General features: G+C 45.6%; 1 protein-coding gene across 1 annotated transcript in view; it reads right to left on the bottom strand.

The window, feature by feature from the left end:
* Positions 1–15,582, bottom strand: part of LOC104514573 (glutamate receptor 3-like) — a gene marked incomplete at its 5' end in the record, with an annotated part of 79,542 nt that overhangs the window by 18,806 nt on the left and 45,154 nt on the right. The window contains 1 exon segment of the mRNA XM_010158302.1: positions 1,314–1,561. Within this exon segment, the coding sequence (XP_010156604.1) occupies positions 1,314–1,561 (248 nt within the window).

The following is a 15,582-nucleotide window of genomic DNA, read 5'->3' as shown; positions in this document are numbered from 1 at the left end:
GCGGGGGTCTTGCCCCGACACTGCGATGAGATGAGCAGCCACCCTTCCTCTCCCTGAGCTACAGACCCTACTCCTCCAAGCAGAGCTGCTCCCAGGGGCTCTGGGGGCACCCGGTCAGGCCAGCAAAGCAGCCTGTGCTGGGACTGGGTCTCCTGACCCCTCCCCAAAAGAGCAAAGGAGAAGGGACCTCTCTTGACTAAAGATCCGTGCTGGCACAGCTGAGCCTGTGGAAAAAAACTCTCTCAAAAAGCACTGTACACCGCAGCTAAGTCACGGAGCAGGACCGAAGCCTTGTGCTCAGGGATTAGTGCGGCGTCCAGATGTGACCACGGTTTTCTCGTGCAGTTACAAGTACTGATGTGCTCTGCACAGGTCCCACCAATACCCGACTTTCTATCTGTTAGTTAAATACGGTTTCCAAGCTTGACCAAGCCTGTTGATGATATTAAATAAGACCGTTTCTTTGAAAGAGCTACTGGGCAAGCAAATGGATTTTTCCCCCCCACCACCACACTTATCCAAATTACTTTAATCTGCTTTTTTTGTTGTTTTTGTTTTTTTTTTTCCTTGAGAAGTAAAATAACAGCCTTGCCGATTACTCTTTGCTAAGGTACCCGATTGTGGTGACATTGAGGCTGACCTTGGAGTCACCTCCCCCGCTGCCGCACTCTCCTTTGTCGTACCACCATTTGTTTTTCAATTTGTCCAAGAGGCCTTGCTCATTCAGTTTTAATACTGCCAGGTTAACAGCATTTCTTGAAACGATAAAACATAACTTGTAAGAAAAAATGCACAAATGCTTAGGAAATCGTAACGTATAAAAAAAGGAGCACAAGAGGACAAATTGGCTAAAATTTCACAGAACGTGGAGCTATCAAAATGTCTGTACAGCAAATACAGGGTTAAATATTGGAAGGTGGCATGGAGGATAACATTTGCTCAAAACTGAAGTGTGCGGGATGGGGAAATCGTCTTTGAGAAAAAAAGTAACAAGAACACCACATCATGCAGTTAACATTCGTCACATATGGCAGGTTAACTCGGCTTTTACCATTTAAATTGAAAAAGCCATTGAACTGTAAAATTAAAACAGCAACAAACAATCAGAAAGGACAACACGAAGAGAACACTAAAAAATGGATGCATTAAATAAACGAAACCATAATTTACCGTCTTATTTAACTCCATGGAATATTGAAGATTTTAAACTTTAAAGTTACCTCAAAATCCACAAGAAAGAAAATGACAACACAATACATCAGGGTAGGTGGAATACTATAACAACATGGATATTGTTATATTATTCCACCCACCTTAATGCTGAGCCTTTGGGGGTTGCTACACCATAGCCCTTGGAATCCAGGTTGCCGCCGACTTTCATGGTGTCGCAGGGCTTGCGCTGCTCGATGTACTCGTTCATCGTCGACTCCAGCAGGAAGGCGAACTTCCCCTTCGACTTCCGCACCCTCGCCACCCCGTCCGCCGTCGTTTTGGTGAACACCGACGGCTCGGCCGACTTCATGTACGACCACATTTTCTCGTAGACGGCTATTTTTGACCTCTGTGAGAGACGACAGGAGGGAAACGAAGAGCCACGTCAGCAAGGGCGCAGAGCTGAGCTCCTGGGGCTCAGTTGGCTTAGCGGTATAATTAACACCCTGCAGCTGATTAAGGCTAACAAATACAAAAGCTAAGGTAGCTCGGAGAGAGATACACTGCCCCCCGAACAATGACCAAACCATAAAATAACTGGGGAGGGGGAAACACACCTCAGACATCTATTCTCCTAATTCCCATGTAATCGGCACCCTGGCAGTCAGCGTGAGAAACGGCGCGTGCCCGTCCCGGCCCCGCAGTTCCTGCTCTGCGGCGGGTTTATCCGCCCCCGTGCTGCTCTCCTACTGAATCGGAGGGAGGATGTTAAATCCCAGCTCATCCATCATGGCCAACGGATGCGCAAGAAGCCTCTCCTCTTTGCACAAATCCCCGGCACTGGGGTTTCTGTGCGGACTCGCAGCTGGGAAACGCTGACACTTGCTTATTACCAGCTCCCAGCAAGGCAGGAATCCCCTTCCCACAGTGGCGATGGCAGGGCTATGACATGGGAGACCAGGCCGGCTCTAGTGGCTTCTAACAGTGATGCTCACATGAGGCTTATAAAGAGTAATTACAAATGAATTGATAGTCAAACTTTCAAAATTCAGTTTCACATTTTCCTCAAAGACAGCAAACACAAATATTAGCAATATGCTGAAAAACTGCTGGTTAACTGCTCGCATGTCATGTATAATAGATATTTTTTTCCCATTTTTCTCATTTTGAGACTGAGCCAATCCTAACAGCCGCTAGCTCAGCATACAGGTTTTGTAAACCTGGAAACGTTGAGAAATGTGTTACTTCCCTTTCTCCCTCTTTCTCACCAGTAACATTTAAACCACCCTCAGATTTTAAAGCCCCCTCCAAAGTCTTAAGCATTCATACCCTGGACTTCTGGTTAAACTTCCCTGCTCGGTCGACAGAAGGCAGTAATGCCAACCGTATTTCTCTAAAGTCTAGAAATCCAGAGGATTTATATAAAGCCTTTCGGACCAAGCTGCGGGTATCTTGAATTTATGCCTCCTACTCCTTGCCAGTTTCCTGTCCACAGCTTCCCTTGCAGAATGGGAATGAGGCAAGCAGTAGCTAAATCTAGTTCAATTCTAACAAAGTTGTGTCAGAAGACTGTTAATGTCCATCAGCTTGATGATTGAGACATGCTTCCCCCTCATTCAGGACAATTTAATGTGTTTTGAATAACGTAATGCTTAACAACCAGCCTCCCAAGCATTTCACAGGGACTAAGCCCTGCTTCACTGTTCTTCAGATCAACATGCTCCCCTAGTATTGCTGCGACGGATGGAGAGGAGCATAGAGGGCAAGATTTTATTTTAATTATCCTTCCTGACGAGCTGAAAAACAACTGAATATGCAAACCAATTAAAATCAGCCCAAATTACAATAGGAAATCAGAGAGACAACAGTACAGTGCAGCTTTGTTAGGAGCTGCATGGGTGGTGGTTGGGGGCTGAAAAAAAAGCAAGAGGGATTAAAACTGCCAGTGTTTCTTGGCTGAAGATGGGCTGCACGGCTTCGCTTGTCCAGCATCAGGAGTGAAGAAGCGGTGGGAGGAAGGGGAACATGAGTGGGGCCTGAAGCGGTCCTCACACAGGTAAAAGAAGGAATTGGGATTTGTCTGACGTCTGCTGCAACAGCAAACACTGAATATCCCGAGATGAGGATGGCGGCTCTGAAGCCGTGGGGGACACGTGGCAGCCCAGCTTCTGTCACGGTGTGTGTGCTCGCTGCCCTGTGCTGGCACCGCACGGCACTGCCTCTGCCAGCCCAACTGGGTTTGGACAGGGCAGCTCCAAGCCCCAGCCGACAGCGGGATGGCGGGTCCTGCCCGAGCAGAGACATAGCACTGCAGCCCTTGGTCAGGCACACACAGACCTGCACGCTCCGAGCACACTCACCTGGGTCCCTTGCTTTTCCAACAACCCCCCCAATACACGTGGATATTTTCACACCTCCGTCCCTGCCGGGAGCTGCCCAGGGCACAGCCCTGCTCCCAGGCACCTGCCAGAGGGCTGTGGGGATCCCAGGGCTACCAGAGGTGCTGGGAAGGGGTGGCTGTCACCGGCTCATCCTTGTGCCCTGCTGGCAGCAGAGCCCATGCGATAGCTGCGTGGGCAGTACGGCAGCGCAGGAAGCACACACCACAGCCGAAGGCACGGCACTCCCAAAGCCAACCTGCTCCTCCCGTGCAGCTCCCTCATGCAGAGAGACAACAGAAACAGCCTGGCTGGCCAACAGAGAGACTGCGTGAGCACTGTCAAGGTGCTCGTCCTTACAACCTGTAACTTCTTCTAACATAAATACTACAAATGCACCTGCCCATTTGTATTTGCAAACCAGCATCTAAGGGACAAAAGGAAGGTAAACATACAGCTCTACTCTTTCTCTTTGTATCTCTCAGCAAGCTAAAGCGGTTCGCCTTCAAAAATTGTGCATGCACTCTGTCTGCTTCTGCTTGTTTTCCTCTGCAGAGCGTGCCTTTAATGACACAGATAAACCAGAATTCCTCCTCCTTTTCATCTTCTAACTTGCACTTTAATATCTGTCTCTAATAAGTTCTTTCATACTCTTTCCAGCTGGCCTGACTACCTAAAAGCAATTGCCAATACATCTGTGCATTGTTAATAACAACAGTTATCTGATGAGCGCCAACAGCACGCCCAGGGCTGCCAATGGTCCAAACAAAGCACGTTGCCTGCTCCAAGGGCAAAGGGTGAATATCATCATTCATGCTTCAAAAAACCAAATTCCATGACTCAAAACTGGATGTCTTTTCAACTTTAACGAACACCATAAGCTTTATAGCTTGCTCCCTTCATTTGTCTCTTTTGGATGACGTCGTTAATACAAATCAGTGCGCTTCTATGCGATCATTGCCCCCCTCTTCTTCACCCAAGGGGGATTTCCATACTATCTCGCTATTATCAAATTGACTGAAGGAGTACAGTGCTCTGATCTAGTACAAGTAGACAAAAATGCAAGCTAAAAATGAACACAGCAGGTATTGACTGGGAAAAGTTAAAATAAAACGCAACAGGCACGTGTTGGCTTCGGAGCTGTCAGAGCCTGGCTGGGGGAGTGTGGGTGAAGATCCGAGGATGTGCCAGGAGTGGGGATGAGAGAGGTGACGGGCTCCGGCCACTGCGTCCTGCTTGGCCAGTGCTGCTCCTTGCAGGCATTCCTCTAAATTCAGCGTGAGGGCAAAATAACGATTCAGGATGAGGCTTTTCAGGGAAAGGGACAGTGGCACCAGAGAAGCTGACACCTGCCAACCTGCTCAGAAGTGCTCAAGGGTGTCTTCTGCCCCAGCAGCCGTATTTTACACCTGCTCAATAGCATGAAACAACCAGTTGACCAAGCTGACCAAAGACATGAGATGAGATGAAACACGGTATTCTGAGAAAATGTCTTCCTTTTTCCAATTTTCCAATTGCCTCAAAAACAAAAATCCAGAAGACCCTCCAAGACTTTCAGAAAAGAAAAATTTCTTTCCTTTCTAACTGTAAAATGCAAATCCTGTGGTGAGAGAACATTTTCACCCATCAGACGTTCACGCCGCCCCTGCCAGCGCCTGCGTGCCCCCCCGAGTCTGACACCTGCGAGAGGGGCCAGACAGCAGGAGCAACCGTGGAGGAAGGATTTACACTCCAAAATAAGGTAAGGTCTGACAGATCTGCACTGCTGCTAGAGTTCAGCGGCAGTAAAACATTCTCCCTCTCATTAAAGTGTTACTTTTAAAGAGATACTAAGAAAAAAAGCTTAAAAGCAAAGATTTAAACCAATTCAAAGCCCATGACTGCAGTAACTCCCTATGCTCTGCAACTCCTATTTCATTTCTTTGATATTGCTCTCAAGAAGTCCGTCACACACATTTCCCTGGGATTTCAAGGGGATATTATTATCATTTTTTTCTTAAAAGCAACATTTTCAGTGTTTCATCTAGGCCTTGGGACACATTAAAGCATCTTTTCATTATCACAGCCTTAATGCAGATATAAATAGAGCTGGCCTTTGCTCTGTCAATAGTGCTGGGTTTTTCTTTATTTGGAGATGTTTATGCAGAAGTATGAGACACACACACCTCGGTGCACGGGTGTAGGCAGCTCCCTTTCGTGTGTCACTTCATTTGGCCTGTTACTAACCAGTACATAAATACACATCGCTTCTGGGTGGCAATGAGCTTATTTTAAAAGAAGGTGCCAATTCAATCAGTCCACAATTTTAACACTGTCTTTCATTCTAATTCTCCTGGTTTTGATGTGTGGTTGGCTCCAGTACTGAAATGAAAAATCAGACAAACCCACAATGTGCCACAGTGTCTAAAGGCAGGGCCGGGCGGGCTGGGCACACATCACGGGCAGCGAGGAGGCAGGTTAACCCCTCCGTTGTGGTTATTTCTTCATTCAACAACAAAAACCCAGCACCTGCTAATCTGGCTCCAGCTGAGCGGGACCAGATGCCTTGGTTTCACTTTCCTACAACCCAAATGGCCTCAAAGTTATATTGCAAAACCCAGCACACGTTGGATGATGTGCTACATCTTGGATGGTGTTTCTATGACTCTGTTTCCTTGACAGTGGTTAAATTTAGCTCCACAGCATCTCTGGGACTGCAGCCTTCGCCCATTGACCGATTCACCTTTCCCCTCCGCAGACATCTGTCTCACGCTTCTGCTAGAAGTGACACTGCGTCACCTCCTTCCACTGTGAAGCCGTTATATTGGAAAGAAACAGCGTTTTCCCTCTACAGGTAAAGTATGCTACAGGGATGCCCTCTGCACTTTTTAGAACGTTTTGCCCTCTCTGCCACCTCCTCCGCGACCCGCAGGTCTTCTTCAAAACACACTCCATTGGGATGTTTTATTGAAATGATCAAAACGGTCCTTTGTTTCTTACGGCAGGTGGCAGGAAATTATTTCCCTGCAGTCAAGCGCAAAACGTTCTCTTACCAGTAATTATTGTCAATCATCCAGTCATGAGCCAAATTCACCCAAATCAATTCTACTTTTACAACTAACTTATGTATTCTGCCTTTTTCCCTCTGTATGTTTAAAATCTTACAGTATACTGATGTTAAATTTTATTTACTTTTGTCTTCAAAACTAAAAGAGTGATAAACAAGCTTAAAAAACCAAAAAGATGGAGGATAGGAAGAGATAAGGTCCTCCCAATAATCCAGGAGCTGGGCTATAAGGAAGAACAGGAGAACATTTCATGCTGGGAAATCTCAGTGTACGAAATGGAATGGGCATGCTGGGAGGGAAAACACCCCGAAGGAAGTGATAAAACTGCCCAGTCTCAGGGCTGGGTCGATGCTATGTGAACTTTAACATACTTTGGAGTAGGCTGGCCTATGCTGAAATGCAGTAAATCCAACAGGGAAGCGCAGCAAATGGGAGTGAGAGAAGTGCAAAGAGCACCCCGACCACGCACACACACAAAGGTGGGCAGAGACATCCATAAAGGACCTGAAGTAGCAGAGATAACACACCCCACTGCTACACCAGTCTTACGACCACTTTACAGCTCTTTAACAAGGGAAATTTATAGCCCTGAGTCAGACAGATGTTGCTGATACAAAACACAAAGGTCTGCACTGGAAACGGCGCAGGTATTTAATTTGAATAATACACGCTGCCTTTAAACAGGTGCACGCCTCACTGATATGAACTTAGGTAGTTAACTGTGAACCTCAGCTTCATTATCATCACTCATTGCTTTTCTTCTACGTGTGCAATTAGCTCTTCTACAGCAGCTAATGAATCTAGTAGCTTATGAACCATTAAAAAGCAAGTTACTAAACAGGAGGGAAAAAATGCCAGAAGGCGGCCTTGGTACCACCGCTGTCACACGGCTTGGGGCTTGCTTTGAGATCCATCGGATTTAGGCAGTTGGTTTCTTGGATTTTCACTATGGCAAACTGCAACAGAGCAGCTACCACTGTCACGGTCTTTTGGACAAGGCTTTGATTTGATGCCTTTCCGCTCCCCCGCAAGCCTGACGGCGAGTCACCCCTGCCCAGGGCCAGCTCTGGAGCACACGGAGGCTGGCCTAACGGTGCCACATTAGTCATATGAACACGATAAATGTTTTTAGTAAGGTCCTTCTGCCTGAGATTTCCAAGCTCTTTACTGAGAAGGAGCGAACAGGTCTGACGAAGGCCACAGGGCACCATTAGTCCCCTTACCCAAGTGCAGACATGAAAGCAGAGATGTCATTTACTGAAGGTCATAGGGCAAAGTCTAATAGATCAATGTCACAGCTTTTAGCCACAGATAACTTGTGATGCCAGCAATTTACTTACCTATATGGACAGAAAAATCAATCCCATCATTACATGAACCTCTTGTTTTTATTACATTCTCGGCAGAAGAAAGTAGGTCAGATGCCACAAGCGTGCAGAGGGCATTTATCTTTCAGCAAGGCCAACCCCCAAATATACAATCTCTACCCACAGTTTACGAATCTGTGGGATAAGCAAGGTTCAAGTACGCATACGTACACTAGTCTGTCCATTTGTGGGAATACACGAAACTTTGATAACATAAACGTAAAAGAAAGGGTGAACTGGTGAATATTAGTATTTCACAGTCAGGGTTGTGATGGGAGACACTGTCATGTTGGTTTGTTGTTCAAACTAATGACGCTGTAACTTCTACTTTAGAAATAAGATAACATGACATGGTGGGAGACGTTTTCTTTCGAGGCTTTCTTCCTGCGTATCATGGCCATTCTGAAAACGTGAACTTTGGCAGCAGGCAGGTGATGCGCTGTAGCTGCTCCAACAGACATTTTTTCCGGAGTGAGCTCCGCTCATACAAACACACAAGCAGAGTCACTCCGGCTGTAAGCAGACGTCGCTGACATTGTCACCAACAGTCTGAGTAGCAGAATGTAAATCAGGATTTTAAGACGTTCTTTCCTGGCACAACACTGAACTTTAGACTGCGCCTGTATCCATCTCTTCCCTTTATTGCTGCCATCCACTCCTCCCCGCTGCAATACTGATTGGGAAATTAAAATGAAAGTCTTTACCAAGAGACAAGCTGTCTGTGTAAATCCTCCCGTGATTCACAGCCAGAGCCAGCGCTGGGCGAGCACTCACCCCAGGGAAGCGCAGGGAGAGAAGATGAGGGCTGGGGATCAGCGCAGCAAGCATGTCCGTCTGTCCGGGGAGTAGGAGGCAGTGCACGGAGCCGGACGGAAGGAGGCATTACGTCAGCCTCCAGGCTAAGGGGCACCTTTCCAGCAGTGACATATTTAGCAGAGTAGTCTCGTCTGGGCAACTGAGCGGCACACCAGCCCTGCTCTGGATCTGGCCCATAATAAATTAACAGAGAACGGCGTTTCCAGCACACGATCTGAACGCTGTCAGGTCTAATGAGTTTTTAGCTCCAGACAGAATAGGCCAGTATACAGGCAATGATGGAGAAATCCCCAGCGGACTGCAAGAGGGGATGTTTCACATTCACATCATTAGAGTTTCTAAACCTTCACGTGTTTCCTAATTATGCAAAAGTAACAGCAGCAGCACTTCAAGTAAGGTATCAGCACCCATGTACTTTAAAAGGATCGCTAAGAAACATGTATTAATGTGACACAGCAGCATTACGTAAAGCGGGAGAGACTTGAAAAACCAGGGTCCTCGCTGTCTTGAGCAATGTCATTATCATTATCATAGAGCTGCTCTCCAAAAAGTAGAGCATTCAAACAGCAAGTGATTTTTCCCCGAGGCGCTCTCTGCTTGGCCTCTGCGGTGCAGACACAGTTACGGCGTTAACCCACTGCTGGCTGCTGTGCTGTTCCCCACGCCATGACCCACGGAAACCGTTCACCCCGTCCCTGCAACCGGCAGCCCTGCTCTTAGAGCGATCCACCTCTGAGCACACTGACCCACAGGTGAGCTGGAAAGCCTAAACCACAAACGCGTAGAGCTGACCCACAAGTGCTGTCTGTTATTGAAGATAAAGGAGAGATTTATTCAAGTATTTGTTATTAAACGTTGATGGAAAGCTTTGTTGGATCCTGGCTTGTCTGCTAAAATTAGTAAAATGCTTCAGCCACCTTAACCCCAGTTCCATCCAGGCGTTTCCTTTCCAAGAAGTGGATGATGGATGAGCTGTTAATTTTAGTTCCCGTAAGGATACATTTTCCTCTCCAATCCATAGGCTTAAAGACATCAGATCACTTCACGGGAAACCATTTCTTTTGTAATCACATCATATTTGATTTCCTGCTGTCTTTAAAACTGCCCCTTAGCCATGGGTCAGAGAGGAGAATCAATAGATTAAGAGACACCCCTCCCTCAAGCAGACCATCTATCATTCATGCAATGGAGAGGCTGTGGTCTCTCTGCACACATACATTCACCTTTTAATATTTGTGTACACCCCCCACCTATATCCAAGAGGGAAGGGAGAGAGAACACATAGGTGAACAAGGTTTTCACCACTTCCGGTGTTGAAAAAGTTAAACCGCAGTAGTTCTTCTGACCAGTCGCTGTCGTGTTGCCTATCAAAGAGCTATACAGCTCGTACTTGAAGCTACCGCTTTTCTGTGCTGTTCTATTCGTTGAAGTTCATGAATGCAATCATATTTCAGTATTTTTGTCAGGCACTCGTTACGATGACCGTGTTGTTTTGCTCGATGCCAAGAACACAGAAAGCTGAAAACTGCTAATCATAGTTTGATCGAAAGGCAAAAGCACCACATTTGTGTGAAAGCTGAGCTGGAAACAAATCCTTCATCTTCACTAGCAAAATAAATTTTGAAATTAAAAATCAAAGAGTTTAACTACAGAAGAAACCCTTAGAGCTGCGCGCAGAGAGTTCACTGTGGTGTTTTTAATAGGCTCTAATGATGATTTCAATATCATCTGATTGCACAGAATGCATAAAAATCGCATGGCAGCTATTGGTTCATAATTCAAGGCTTTTCCTTACCTAAACCGCTTGCTGATGAAATTTATTTCCTTTACCTCTTGTCTTCACACAACCTTATCATCAGAGGAAAGCAACGAGCTCTTTATCTTAAAACTGGGTGTAATCTGCTAGTGCTTCAGAGCGCATTATGGTCATTATCTCTCCCTAATGGGTGTGGGATGGTGCTGTGCTCCTCCCGGGACCAGCCTGGTCTGCCACAGCCTGCCCTCACCGAGGTTGTAACGGAGAGTCCTCTGCAGGCTGACGGCTGGGATGGGATCCAGTGGCACCCTGCTCTTTGGAGCCGGGAGGGCCCCTCGGTGCCACTGCAGCCCCAGCTCACTGCCTGGAGTGGAGGTCTCAGTTATCCCAAGTACTTTTAGTGGAGAGTATTTCAAAATCCTTTTGATGGGTTTAAGGAATGTCTTATTAATTTCCAAGGAATTTTGGGTTAATCTGTTCATTTGTTCTTTCACAGTTTTTCAAATAAATGTTTATTTTCTGCTTTGGTGCTAACCTGTCTGGTGTTTTTTTTTTCCTTCTCAACAAACTGTTTTCTGTATTAGCTTTAGTCTAACCGACTAAAAAATTTGTACTTCAAGTCCTTTTCAAGACACCTCACCACTCCCTTTACTATATTTACGTGCCTTTTCTGGTGCCTGTTTCCATGTCAAAACTCCTTTTCTCAACACGGGCAACCAGAGCTGCAGACAGAAACGCAAAAACCTCTGCCAGGGCATCTCGTGCTTTTCTGTCTGCTCTTCCTGAACTGTTCGGACATGGTGAAACCAAGAAGAAAGAAGAAGGGAGACTTCTTATGGGCCATCCTTAACATGACTTCCTGTGTCCTAAGAACTGTAGTTCTATATCATATTTTATGTATATCTGAAGTCCAGAAAGGCCTCCCATCTGAACCTGGTGTGTAAAGAACCACTTTCTCAGAAAACTGACAGGGAGGAATTTCAAGTGCTGCGTGTGCCCACAAAGACGTGAAAGAACAGTGTCGCAGAACACGAAGAGTGAGACGTTGAGGCTGTCCAAGCATGATGAGAAGTGAAGCCTCCACACAGGAGGCACAAGGAAAGCACGTGCAGATCCTCTGGTGTCAAGTCAGCTATTACACCCATCTCCTGAAGTAACAGGGACTTTAACCTTAGCTGTGAATTTTGTGCCATGTTGCAAAAAAATCTGAAAAATTATACCTGAAGTATCTAAGCTGTGCTTGAAGGCTGTCAGCCTGACTCCTTCAGGCACTGAGCCTGAAGTCTTTACTGACAGCAGAAGCAATGTCAGTGTCAAACTTTCCAGTACTCATGAAGTGCCAGGTAGGAGTAACCAACTGCAACAGCAGGAACCATCATGTCCAAAGGGCCTTTGGGCTTTCCACTGAAACTCCTTACAGGCCTGGAAATTAATGCCTTTTCCAGGAAAAAAAAAAAAAAAAAAATTAGGAGCAGACTAATTTTAGAGTAATTTATTAATTTACTACTAATTTTCTTAGAGCAGTAAGCCATTTCATCTGAGGCACTGGACAGCAGAGTCGTTTTGTCAGAGACATCCTTGAATTTAATGAGAAAAATACAAAGTTCTACAGTAAAGTATCAGCCCTTTGAGGCTTCCTTTTTCCTTAGTTTTAGTTAACAGTGACGAACTACATCGGTAATGGGGTGACATGAGCCACCTTCAATTTCCCACAGAAGGGAGGACCTAATGCAAGATCCTGCTGCATGTTACCAGCCTCAATACTGCAACCTGTAAAAGCCTTATCACACCAGATCCATTTTGAGGACAGCTTCTGAAATTTCAGGTTTTCAGTGTACTAGTGGGTCAGCTGTGTTTGCCAATGATCAAACAAATACTTCGCAAGTTATTTCACAGAAGCCTCTTAACAGATACCTGCTATTAGTTAAAAGAAACCATCATAAATTCAAGAGCAATTTATATTTCTAAATGCCTAGAGACACGTTCTGCTTCTCTGAAGTTTAAATACAGCCAAGTTCACGTAAGAACTACTAATTGGTTGTAAAGGTCATGCCTTTTGAATCTGTGTGTATTGGAGGTGTGAAACCTATTAAGCTGTGGTTTTGTACGTAGGCTCAGTACTGAATTTGGATTAAATCATGTTATATAGATTTGATGGGCTGCTCAGATATGCTGCAGCTTTAATTGAATGTATTAGAAGATGTTAATTCTAACAGATACACCCTTAAAAAGCAGTAGCATAGTCAATTGAAATTGCTTTCTAGTACAGGCCTTTGCCAGTTTTCAAGGAAGAGAAAGAGGCGCTTTGGAGTCCTTAATCTGAGACTACGTTAATAAGTATCTAAGGAGAGGTTCTTTTGTTTCCTTTTCAATATGGATGAGTGCCCTTTGAAACCCAAAAAGTAATTGATGTAATCCATTGATTGCCATTTAAATGCCTTTATAAACTAATTAGTGCAAAATATAAAATGTTTCTGAGCAGAAACAAGCAACAACCATGAAAATAAAGGAAGGCTCATTCGGTTCTTAGATATACTGGGGGGACAAACGCCCTGATGCAGAGAGTCACCAGCAAGTGTAGTGCTGGGAAACTGTTATTAAAAATAGACTCTCTTGTTGTACCTGTGAGAGCAACGTCACGCCGCCAGCAGTCGACATGCACGCTTGGAACAGCAATGATGCATCTAGCTTTAACATACATAGCTGGGAGAGCAGCTCTCTGGGAGACATTGCGACGTTCAGGGAAACAGCCAAGACCATAAAATAGGTCACTAGCTGGAGTCTGCCCAGGTCTGAAGTGGCTCAAAGTCATTACCATCTGTTCATCTGAAATGAGGGGCTGGTATCGGTCCAGTTCCTAGCAGATAGGTATCCACACTGTAAAGGAAACCTTCAAAAGTGATCCTAGTTGGAAATGGGGTTGGCAGAAAGGAGCCATGGGCTGAAGGCTCTAGAGGAGCTCCTTCTAGCACACGCAGACAAGCTGGTGGGTATCTGAAGGTCATTTATGTGTCATCTCTCATGACGCATTAGGAGGCAATCCTTCCTTGTTGTTGCCAGTCTGGCACCTCTCACTGGCCAACAGCAGACATTAAGATCTGACTAATATTTCTGAGAAACATTTTAGCTTTATAGGTCTAAAAAGAGCTATACCCATACAAGGTGCTTTATGGGATCTCGGAGAGACTGTCCTGTGCCTCCTGTGCGATGTCACGGCCCAGCTACAAAGCCAAGTTATTGTTGTTGATGTCTCTACACACACACTGACCTCTTGCTCACAGCCAGGCAACTTCTCCCATCTCAAGGGAAGATTTATCTACCTCTCACATGCCACAGCCAGAGTGTGTGTATGTATGCATGGGCAACCGGTGTAAGGAAGGGTTGCACGCACTTGCTCATGTAGCCATTCCCTCAGCTAGAACCTTCCTCTCATGGGGTAGATGATCCCAACCCACTCAGCCAACTGCTGCTTGAATTGGCTAAATGCTGGTGAGGAATGGGCGGAGGAGGACATTCCCCTCACACAGGGAATAAGCATCACACTGTAGCCAGGGGAACTCATGGCCTTTTCTGAGTCAGACCACTATCACTCCCACCAACGCTCCACTAGCGAGCTTAGAGGGAGAAGAGCACCCCAAACCACAGAGCAGGCATGATCTGCGCAGCTGGTGCTCAGAAACCAGGTCTCCTCTAAGAGGCATTTCAAGTTCCAGCCATCTGATTAAGTGGCTAATAAAGACTACAACAAAGTATTTATGTGAACATATGCATTTAATCTAAGGCAAAGCTTTCGCCCTTCTCAAATCAACTGAAGATGACTCTAATTACAACAGTTTCATAGCTGCATCGCTCTACTCAAATTAATTACTCTGCAAAAGTTAATACAACTGAAATTATGTTGTGTGCCTTCAGAACACTGAGAGAAGCACCACTTAGGGACCATTCTCCTTCCCACCTGGCCCATCCGGATCACCCAGAGCGGGCGTTATGCCCCGCTCCACCACTACCGGGACCCCGCTTTCCTCCTTCCCCCTCCGACTCCCCTCCCTGCCTGATGGAGCTGGCAGCTCCTGACAGATCATCCTCATTTACAGCCCTGCTTTCTCCAGCACCAGGAGCACAGCTCATCTCAAGACTATTAACAGCTCAACAAAGTATTCATACATTTACTAGACTTTGCACCCTTTCACACGAAACACTCATTCCTTTGATCTCTTGGTGAGAAGGGATTTCCTTGTTATGTCAAACTATTAAGGAAATGAAGAAACACCCCCACACAGTCCCTCTTTCTGTATTAACGGTAACGAGAGATTCCAAAGAAGATCTTCCCCCTCCCCTCCCCACCGAAGAACAGTATAGTGACTGTAAACAGCACCAATATTTCTAATCAAGTTGTGTTACTGCTTCTGACAGGTCCACTCAACTCATTTTTGCTGGGCAGGTAATGCTGCCTCAGGCTGATAATTAAACAGAATGCAATTTTTTTACACACTCATGCCACCCGTACAAGGTCAGTGTTTATATTGCAGAGTTTAATAAAAACGGAAGTCATGACGTACCAGCCAGTTAATTAAGAACTACTATCTATTTTGATATGAAGGCATTACATGTAAGTAAGGCAGGGTACAAACGCTTCATAAAACACTTCTGAGTTCACTTCCAGCTCTATATCAGATTTACACATACATGTATGTGGGTGTGTGGTCGTGTATTGAAATTTTAAGCAAATTCAAGGAGTCATCAGTATTTCACCAGCCTACAGCAGCAAGGCTTTTTGTCTCCCTCCTCCCTCATGCTTGCACCTGGCCGGTATGCGTGACAGGCAATAATTAGTCCTGCAGCACTGACCATTTTCTATTTAAAAAAAAAAAAAAAGTTGGTTTGAATGGCATCTGATTAGCACTGCTGAGAGAGACCCAAGAGCTCCCTGAAAGGGCTGAGCAGTTCAGTTCGCCCTTGGAAAGACCAGAAATAAGAGCTTTTCAGGTCGCAACGCTTTTAGATACATAAAAATGGCCTGAGGTCATATTTAGAGTTTCTAATCACCCTCACCAAACTCTCTGCAG

The sequence above is a fragment of the Eurypyga helias genome, unplaced genomic scaffold, assembly GCF_000690775.1.
Source record: "Eurypyga helias isolate BGI_N326 unplaced genomic scaffold, ASM69077v1 scaffold8819, whole genome shotgun sequence".
Lineage (NCBI taxonomy): Eukaryota > Metazoa > Chordata > Aves > Eurypygiformes > Eurypygidae > Eurypyga > Eurypyga helias.
This window is presented reverse-complemented; position numbering and strand designations above follow the sequence as displayed.